General features: G+C 41.3%; 1 protein-coding gene across 6 annotated transcripts in view; it reads right to left on the bottom strand.

Moving 5' to 3' along the window:
• Nucleotides 1-1,915: 1,915 nt before the first annotated feature.
• The window catches only part of CACNB2 (calcium voltage-gated channel auxiliary subunit beta 2), a 396,125-nt gene continuing 387,367 nt past the window's right edge, over nt 1,916-10,673 (bottom strand). For 3 of the 6 annotated variants that reach the window (XM_073334162.2, XM_073334159.2, XM_073334163.2), the window contains exons 12-13: nt 9,024-9,209; nt 1,917-4,039 (exon numbers count right to left, since the gene is read on the bottom strand). In XM_073334162.2, coding sequence (XP_073190263.1) covers nt 3,545-4,039; nt 9,024-9,209 — 681 coding nt within the window. In that variant the 3' untranslated portion in view covers nt 1,917-3,544. Of the gene's footprint in view, nt 4,040-9,017; nt 9,210-10,673 lie in introns of those variants that run through there. The other 3 variants (XM_073334157.2, XM_073334158.2, XM_073334164.2) reach the window with 2 other exon arrangements.

Genomic DNA, 10,673 nt, shown 5'->3' with positions numbered 1-10,673 from the left:
AAACAAGTGACACACGCCATCCTGGGGTTTTAACAGAGTCATATACTATCTTTTCCTGGATAATGGTTAGTCAGTTGACTGATGGACTGCAAAATGATTTTTTAAACCTCCTGTCATTCCACACCTCATCCCCATCCTGATCCTAGCTTCCTGCATACATATATTTGCTCTTTCTTACGCACTGGTCTGTATGCACAGAATACCCTCCCTGCTCTGATCTGAATGACCACTCCTCATTCTGCCTTCAAATCGCTTCTCAAGAGCGCATTCTTCCATGGTGTCTACAAGAAACTGAACAACTGATAGCAGTTGGGTTGAACTGGGCGGTTGGTTAGCATCGGTGTGTATTGATTTAAAAAAGACGTACAGAAAGGAATGTAATAAAATGTGCATGTACACTGTATAAATTCAATTGCATCCCTTTCCCTTCACCCTGCCTATGCTGATTGTCCTGAGGGCAAAAAAATAGGGAACTAGCGAGATACATGGATCACCTCTCCTGGGCAGGTTGCGGCATGTTTTATCATGCTTCCCATCCCTTTATCTTTTTAGCTTGGCAGGGTAGGGCGGCTGTTTCTTACTGTGGGTTTGTGCAGTGCATATACACGAGGGCCTTGAGGCGGCTTGGGACCTCTGGCACCATCACAATAGAAATAAATATTACCAAACTTTGCAAGTGGCTAACCATCAAGGAAAAAGTACTTCACTACCGCAGCCTTTCATCTCTCCGCCAGTTGAAGTATTTTAAAACATGCTGGTCAATACTTCCACTTGCCAAATGCTTTTCAACAGTAGAGTATTGTAGCCAGCAGCTGATATTGGAAGTGACAAGGCCGTACTACAACCACTTTCTCACTGGGGGAGAACTGGCATGTGCAGAATGATAAGAAAATGAAATTGCTAGTTCAAGGAATGCACGGGGGGGGCAGGGGTCGCCGGGCCATGACTAGCTGTTTCGGGAGGCACAGCCTCCCCTAACCGGCCCTCCATACAATTTCAGAAACCCGATGCGGCCCTCAGGCCAAAAAGTTTGCCCACCCCTGATATAAAGAGATGCACAAACTGGCAAAGTTGCCATTTATAGCTGCTTTGAGATTTCAAATGCTGCAAAAAACTTTCTCTAAGAAATATTTTGAGGACAAAAACCTACATGGAATGGAAGTCAAAATAAAAGGCTAGGTTTTGACTGCCAAGGGTGGAAGCCACAGGTAGTTTCTATGCAGGAACTAACTGACATACTAGCTGGAGTAGGTGAGAGAATTACCATTCGCAGCTCAGTAACGTCAAGCTGGTAAAATTGCTAGAGTCGGAATGTTGAGGGCAAGGATCTATAACAATGATCTGAAACATTTCAAACAGCAAATATACTTGCAACATGGGTTCCCACTGATGAACTGATACAGCTCCATGTTAAAAAAGACCCCAACATGTACATATACAGCCACCATTTGTACAAAGTCATTTAGTAGTGTAACAGGTCTACAAACTATCTTCATTTTGCTAGCAAGGTAGTTAAAGTGTATACAAATGCTTAGAACTTTGTTTCTGGAAAGAGACCCTTACCGTCCCTTCCCCCAGCGCACACTTTCAGTCAAATGCCGTTCTTGGATGCCTATGAGTGACAGCAACGGGAGTTATGATCAGATACCCGACAGGAAAATTTCACCCTCTATTTATAAAAAAAATACTCCAAAGTCTTTTTTAGGGAAAAAATATTTCCCAAAGGGTGGAAACATAATTATCTAGACCTGGAATAAAGGAATGGAATTTTTTTAAATGAATCTCATGTATTTCTTACACATTTCACTATAATGATATAAAATACTTGGTCAGGCAATTCCCATATCCACCTTTTTGCAAGAAAATATATAAACTATAAACACATGCACAGTTATAAATAAGTATGACCCCAATTCTATATTCTTTATATAATCTGAGCTACTTACAAGCACGGGGAGTGTTTGATTCTTAAAACTAGTAAAATTATGGGATCTGAAGCCGAAAAGTAATACATTGTGTCCCACTTACCAGTAAAACAGGTACTCGGTGCACAACATAGTGAGTTGTCACTCCATTTGATTTCAACACGTTTTTCTAGTGAGTTCATAACGGATTGGACCTTTGGTTATAACAGTCCTTTTTCTGGGCTCTTACTGGCAGACACACTTTTGGCTGAAGGAGGAGCACAGACCTGGCTGCAAAGTAGGACTACAGAGTAAGTGGCAAGTGTAGAAAAAAGTGGAGAAGCTACCAAAAAATTTATTTTCCAACAAAATAACTCTCCACAAGCTGTGTAAACTTTTCTTACTAAAACAAATACTCTAAAACACAAAGATTTTACATTTCCAGTGAAACACTTACAGTAACATTTGCCTGTGTTTTTACTCTCCTGGAGTCTCAACAAACAGCCAGCAGATTTATGCTTTCCCAATTACGTGTAGCAATAAACTGCCTCATGTTCCCTGACTGCAATTCAGATTTTGAAAATAACAGCTAGAATAAAGAAACTACTGGTTGGAATTTTGAGTCATCTCTTATTTCCTTCACTAGATCCTCTTAGACACACTGAACTTCTGCATGTGCACACGCCCACCGCCCACCATGATGTATGCTCCACCATTCTGACAACAAGACAAAAATTAGAGTGTGTCCATTACAATTTGTGTGAAGTGTGTAGAACAATTTATAGTGCTAGGTTAGTTGTCAATTTAAAATGAAAAATAAGTTTGCAAGGACAGCATAAAATATAGGAATCAAACCTTTTATCTCAAGCATTCATTCATTCATATTTACAGTAAGTACAAGCTTTCAGCTATAGAAGAAAAAATGTCTAGATTGAACACTCTTACAAATTTCCTGAAGGAGGCTAGTTCCAGTTGCTAGTAATTCAAAAGCAAATCTGCTGACTTGGCATTAGGACTCTAAAACAGTGTGGTCAAACTTATATAGTAAGAAGGTGTCTGCAGAAATAACATTTATAAACTGTATATACAGTACACAGTACCAGTACATAGAAAATAGATTTTGACTTTATGATTCCCTGTGTGTAAGGCAAGACTGAATTCTGTCCCCAAATGGAGTCCACTAGAGGTACAAGCAACAGATAGTGGCTCTTAAATCAATATGCAAATCAAGTGCATACAAATTAAAAATCAAAACAGATGCGTTTCAGTTTTGTGTGTGCTGATTCTGGCTTGCTGACTACACGGGAGGTTATTGAACACCAGCTGTACCTTGTTTTAAAACACTAACACCACCTTGATGGCAACAGATATTGTCCAAGTGGCTGCGACAAAAAACAGCTTGAGAAAAGCACAGTACAACATCAGGAGCTCTGCAGTTGTACTATGCCAATTTACATAGCACTAATCCAAAAAAGGAGTATATGAATATTCTATTTCATGCTATTGCTATGCAAGCAACAGCAATGCAAAACAGCACACAGAAGGATACCATATGTTCTGCAATGAAGAACCCAAAGATATTTTCAAGGGGCGTTGTTATACAAGACTTCAAAGAAACACAAAACTGCCAGAGGCAAAAGTTACTGGCGGATGTATACATCCCGGTTCCAGTCTCCTGTGTCGTTGCGTTTTCTAGATATCACTTCCCCATCTTTGTCACAATATTGGTCCCTTGATTTATGACGACTGCGTTGTTTGTTGCATTCGTTGTGGTCCTGCTCTCGGTCCCTTTCCTTTGAGCGATGCCTTGATTCCCTATGTCTGTGATCACTGCTCCCATGTGACTCGTCTCTATGACTGTGATCCCTGTGAGAATCATTGTGGTCTCCATGCTCATGTGAGTACTCTTCCTTTGGTTCTATGTAAGCTGAATCTCTGCTGTCTTGGGTTTCTGAGTCAAACGTTTCTTGCCTAGATAGGCCTCGGCTAACACCACTGCGGTGGTTATGGTGTTGTGCTGAGGAAGATGAACGATGTTGAAATTTCTTCATGGGTTCAATCCGTGCTTCCTCTTCAACTTGTGAGCCAGTTCGTTCTGGGGCTGAATGGTCATTCCTCTGATCTCCTTGAGAGCCCTGGTTAGTGTCACAATAGACAGTAAATTTGCAATCATAGGCACATATTTAAAGACATTTCCTCAATACAAATTAAGCTAAAAACAATAAAAGCAGTAATTTACATACACGACAATTCACTGTGAATCTAATCCAGAAATTGTTAGAATTAAACTTTTACTGAACATATTGTATTGTAATACAAGTGAGCCCTTCCATCCCAAGCAGGATGCGGGGAAGCAGTCAGTTTGTTCTGTGGTAGGTCCCTGGCTTGTGCAACATCTTCATTTTCTGAACATTCCAGTTAGCAACAACTGCAGTCACAACATGGAGGATGCAGGGGCAGAACTAGGAATTCAGAAGAGCTAGAGAGGATATGTCAGCTTCAGAGAGGGTAGGTATCAGAGGATATCAGAAACTTCTTTGAGGACAGGTATCATTGGAGACAGTCTTTAAAACACAGCTGGGTGAATGCTGAAGGGGTGGATATAGCAGTGGAAGGCCAAGATTTTGGCCTCTGGTTTTATTTTAAGAATTAAGATATGGCTTGACCTGGTATTGCTCATACTTGTATTATAATACCAATAATATCATTGCCCCTCTAGGTTTTTTGGTAACAATTTCAGTTCTCTCACTGTGATGAGACACTTGGCAATAATCATTTAACTATAAGGTCAAAGTCCAAGGAAAATGGAGGGACAATGATATTCTCACAAACAATTTCCTAACGTAGTGCTACTACATAAGAGTGAAATAAGAATTACCCAGTACAATCAAACCTAGTCTTCGTCAGCACAGTGTTTGAAATCACTGCAAAATGAACAATTGTGATTATTTAGCTCAGTTTTGGGGTTCCGTTACATTTACCTGCATTTGTCCCAAAACAACAGCCAAATGATTGCTGAGAATTAATTTCAGAATTAAGAAAGAAACAGTGTCCTGCCAAAAGGAATAGTCTTGAACACCTTTAGCTAGGAACTTCAATACGAAGCTATCACTGCAGGTACAAAGTTAAATCAAACTAGTAGTTCAAAGCCCTTGCTGTTGCCTGGGTGCGGCAGTTGGGCCAAGTAATCCACCTTCTCAGCAGTCTCCCTCATTCAAGCAATGAAACGGTTGTATGCAAATTAGCTATAGGGTAAGGCTGGTGACTGAGTGATCTTTGACATCACAATGGTCTGGGACTCTTGGCATGGCATAGATACATGCCTTACTATACACTGCACCGGTATAATTTGTAAAGTACAAACTGCTGAGAATTTAAAAATTGGATGGTAACAGACTATGAACCTCAATTATGATTGAACTGGGTGGTATTCTGAACAAAAAGAGCTCTCATCTATGCTTGTAACTGTTTCCAATTGCTTCACACTGACTCAACAGACATTCTTGGCTTCAGGGTGACACACAACGTAAAAATCCTAGATTATTATTATATAGGTAGAATTTAACACAGTAGTAAATCTGTTTATCCGAGTACAGTAAAAGCTATAATTGCATCTGCTTTGCCAAATTACATGGGAGATTATATCACTTGTGTTGTTCAGATTCATGAGTTTCTGACATCCTGTCTCTGTCAACACAAGACTCTAGGCTCTACTGAGGAAGTATTTTGTTTCTGTTTTGGTCATTATTTAGCTGATGTTGGCCTTTTGGGAGGGGGGTGTATTAAATATGAACTTGAATAGTTAGTACTATTCAGCAAGGTGGGTGGAAAGAAATGCCCAGAGTTGGTGTCTGAATAAAAAATACATATTTATTATGTTCTGTTAGAATAAATTAAAAAATAAAGGAAATAGTCTGAATTAATGATCTGCTCTAAATTTATGAAAAAAATCAAAGTTTGTCACAAGGACGGATTTTAAAGCACACAAAATAAGAACAGTTATATGGGTATTTTAATTTCCAAATGGTCAAAATGTCAAATACAATCAATGTTACAGAATTTTGATCAGTAAAATTCACAGACAGCAATTTGCTGTGGTTTAAGAGCAAGTGCAAAACTTCTAGTTGCTCTGAAGAAAAGAATGTTTTATGAATTCAGATCCAGTTGGTCTGCTTTGACCGGAAACAAAGGGCTAAGGAAACTATACTTTCCCCCCGTTCCAACTTCAGAAATTGTTAGTGCAAAAAAAAAAAAATCTAATTGAAGCCATGGGCACCTCCATAGTGAGAACTGGCCCCTAATATTACAGATGGACTGAGGAGGAAGCATTTGGATCCAGATTAATATTTAGGTTAAATTTTGGGGTTGTGGATCAAAGTCAAATTAGGACTAGGATTTGGGTTTTGTTTCAGGAGTGCTGAAGTCTTATGAACTGTTCTAAGAAGAGTTCTGTCCAAAAAGATGGAAATATTATGAGATCAGCTCTTTTCAGAGATTTCAGGCTGAAATCTTTCAGTTCTTGTAAGATTTTAGCTGCATCAAAACAAGAAAGGGAAAACAGGCCCTCCTAGTTTTGTATCCTAACAGTGGGTTCAGATCTGGAGACTGGAATGCAAGTTCACTCCATTCCTAAACTTTCTAGAGGCTCAGATATGAGGTTCCAGCTTTGGCCCACCTCTGCTTAAAATATATCTTCATATGATGAAGCAGAAGGAAGTTAAGGTTCCAGATTTTAAACGGGACCACCTTTGCTCAGCATTTCAGGATTAATAAACCATCAAACAAAACCGTGAAAGAGTAAAGATAGTTTTATTTTTAGTACTTAAAATAAAAACCTGTGAATTTGTAAGAAGAGATCACAGAGTTCAGACAGGTGAAATTAATAACCCATTATGGTCCTTGAACAGGGTGGTTAAAAATCAATGTACACTAACATAGGTTGGTAGAACATAGAAATAGCCATTCAAAGGCATAAAAAGGCATGAGCAATACTGTAGCTATACAGTTGTACCTAGCACACTATATAACACTGCTGGGTAACTTCAATACCTAGACTGCTCTTCCAGCACACTTCAATTCAGAGCAGTTTTTCAGCCCTGGGGACAAACAAAGGCAGGAGCTAGCTGGGGCAGACACTCTCTTTTCCCCAGGATGCTCTGTGAAGAGAGACATATCCTACAGACTGCATTAAAGTGATTTTCCTTGCAGGGAAGAGCCTGCCAAGTCTGCAATTTCACTGGGAAATCTCCATTAAAATAAAGCCTTCACTGCAGGGAAAATATTTGCAAGAGCTACAAAAAACAAAACACTTCAGCAGTTGAAATTTTAAATGCAGGGACCCATTCTTTCTACCGTCTTGCCCACACTGGCACTTTACAGCACTGAAACTTTGAGCTTTATATAAACTTTTGATGCAAGTTTCAGCGCTGTAAGCAGGGAACTGCGCTCCCAGCACTGGGAGCTATTCCCCTCATGGAAGTGGTTTTATTACAGCGCTGGGAGAGCTCTCTCCCAGCACCGGAGCCGTGACTACACAGCCGCGTTAAAGCACTGTCACGGCAGCACTTTAACGTCAGCTGTGCCGCCAGACCCAGGGAAATGTTTCTGTCAGTCGTCGGGACGGCCTCGAAAATGCAGAAGCTGATCATAAGTAAATCTTAGTCTGAAATTGGGATGGAAGAATCGGCTATTTTAGTTGAGGCAAATGTGACTCTAATCCTCTCCATGACCTCCGCAGATCCAACGTGGCTCCAAAGATACAGGGCATCAGGATGCCACTTATCATTCATACAGCAGAAGCATCTGAAGTCCCCAACCAAAATCAGAGCCCTATTGTGCTTGGTACAATAGGAAGAAAGAGTTACTAATTAGGCAAGGCAGACAAAGGGTGGGAGTGGAAACAGAGATGCAGTGACTTCTTAAAGTCACACAGCGGGTCAGTGACAGAGCTGGGAACAGAACCCATGTCTCGTTGTAACACCAACAGAGCCCAGTCGTTGATGGGTGGGATTGAATCTGGGACCTTTGGAGCTAAATGCATGAGCCTCTACTGCATGAGCTAAAAGCCATATGGCTATTAGCTAAGGCTGTAGAGAAGACTCATTAATCTCTCTCTCTAAGTGACAGGTTTCAGAGTAACAGCCATGTTAGTCTGTATTCGCAAAAAGAAAAGGAGTACTTGTGGCACCTTAGAGACTAACCAATTTATCTGAGCGTAAGCTTTCGTGAGCTACAGCTCACTTCATCGGATGAAGTGAGCTGTAGCTCTCTCTCTAAGTGGTCTCAGTGTCACTAGAGGGGACAGAACACCACACCAAGAAGGTAGGTGGGTTACATCTTGATTCCCCATCCAATGCTCCATTGGCTAGCACACACTGGATCTCAAATTCCCACTGGCATAATATGCTAGCATATAAGGAGGGTACGATGAGGGAAGTGTGTGATCTGATGGCCAGTGGATAACGGAGCCATGGAGGGGCCACTTCATCCTCATGACTGCAGTAGTGTAGTGGCTATAAAGTGACTCCATTACCACTCCATTGCCTGTGGAGGTGGAGGGATGGATTCCTCCCCAGCTTGTCCCTGTGGAACTCTCTCACACACAGCCCAGTCACTTAGGCAGGGCTCTGGGATATTAGTCACTTTGAAAGTTACCAGAGGCAGTGACATGCATGGCATTACTGTTAATCCTGTTGTATAACTGTGACTGAATCATATATGAAGAGTTATAAAAATGCTGGTGGCTGGTAAGTATGTTACTGCAGCAGTGGTTGTTCTGGGCATGAGGAACTTCCACTTCCCATCACCATACATTTCAGCCAGGCCCTTTCACCCTTTGGAATCCAAAGATGTCTTGCAAATCAGCAAGTAAGGAAACAAATGCTCGTGTGAATACAATGAAGATCACAAGAAAAGTGTCTGTCTTCAAGTATTTACATTATAAAGAGCAAATGATTTTTCCTAAGTGCAGAGCTCTTCTGCTCTATCAATTTCCGGCTCCCAGTGAAACACATTTAGCAACTTCTGTTATCAGAATTCACACTGTGTGCCCTGGCAAGTCTCCCTCCCTTTGCAGAAGTGAATGGCGGTGAGACAAAAGAGAGAGAGAGGAAACTATACCTGTAAATTTATGTTTGGACCTGGGCTGATAGGAAGAGTGGCTGTTGCAAGTGTGCGAGTGAGAAGCTGGTTGGGAGGATTGCTGCAAGGAGGATGGGTGGCCTTCCAATAGGCTTCCAGATAGTCAGCCAGGTGCTCACAGGCATCTTCAAGCTGGTTCTCATCCAGAATTACATCAAACATTTCCTGTGAAGGAGACATTTTAGTGAGAACAGCCACCTTCGGAGCCAATATAAAACCCCAGAAGGTGCTGATGATAGACCACATTAGAAAATGCTTTTACTATTGCACCACAAATAAACCAGATTCATAATATTCATGTCCTGAATATTTTGTGACAGAACTTTAAAAAAAAAACAAAAAAAACCCCCAATTGATTTAAAAGTAATCTGTACATAATAGTGAGATTATACTTTCCATGGCAAGCCTGAATGATCGACACTTGGAAAGATATATGTAATCTGGGAAGGCAGAATTGGTATTGCAAATATATTTTAAAACTCAAATATAGAAACAGAAGTTAAACAGTAGAAGAACTTTTTAAATGTTGGACTAAAGAGATGATGGAACAAGCTACCAAAGAACATTTTGGAATCCCTATACCTAGTGATACTTCAGACAAAACTAGACAAAACTGATAATAATAATAGACAAAACAAATAATACTTAGCAGTTATGTGGTGATTGTAATCTTTAAAAAGATATTAACTAACTCATTCTTAATTTACCACTATATCCCATTCCCACTTAAAACTACGGAATGACTTCTATTGGCTTCAGTTGCAGTTGGGCGGGCCCCGTATAGACTCTAAGCTCTTTGTACGTGCCTATGCAGTGCCTAGCAAACTCTTGATATTATGGTATAGTGATGGATCTGCAAAGCAAGGGACTAGAGCTTCCATCAGCTCTTCCCAATTGTATATCCCCTTCCTCTTGACGAAGCAAGGACTACAGTTCCCATCAGTCCCCTCCCCATGGCACTTCTCCTTCCGGAGGCCAGGTAAGGGAAAAGATCCTGAATCAGGAGGTGGCAAGGCTATTTTGGGAGTGGGAGCCACATGGCAGCAGGGAGCTGGAGAGAAGCCCCAGGAACTGTGGACAGAGCCACATGTGGAACAAGCTGTGACTGCCCGTATCACAGCTGGGTTCAGGTCTGTGTGGGACTTACGGGGGAGCAGCAGCAGCAGCTAGGCTGAGAGCCAGCATGAAGGATCCCCAGTGAGAGACATTAATTGAGCTTGCCTGCAAGCCTGCAAATGCTTACTTGCTTGAATAGAGACTGGACTAGAGATCCAAACAGCACTAAGCCTGAAAAGCCCTAACTCCCAAATGGACTGCCCCAGAGATCCAAACAGGAACGGCTATTGCTCACTCTGAACTGCAGCTGTTTAAGCTTCTCTTTCTAGGGTATTTGCGACCTTTCCACTTGCCTGCCAGCTCTAGTAAAAACCTCTCTCTTAGCCACATGTCCGAACATTTCATGAGATTCACCAGGGGTAGCGCCTACAAGGCTTTTAGCTGCTGAAGCAGCTATGCTGCTTGCCTCTGGGACACAATGCACCGGGTGTGCTACTGGCAATATAGGCACGCTAGGGGTTTGGGGTACAGAGTAAACCCAACAATAAAGTATATTCATAATAATGAGCCTCA

The sequence above is a fragment of the Lepidochelys kempii genome, chromosome 2 (genome assembly GCF_965140285.1).
Source record: "Lepidochelys kempii isolate rLepKem1 chromosome 2, rLepKem1.hap1, whole genome shotgun sequence".
In the NCBI taxonomy this organism is placed as follows: domain Eukaryota; kingdom Metazoa; phylum Chordata; order Testudines; family Cheloniidae; genus Lepidochelys; species Lepidochelys kempii.
Note: the sequence above shows the minus strand (reverse complement) of the source record. Positions and strands in the feature narration are given on the sequence as shown.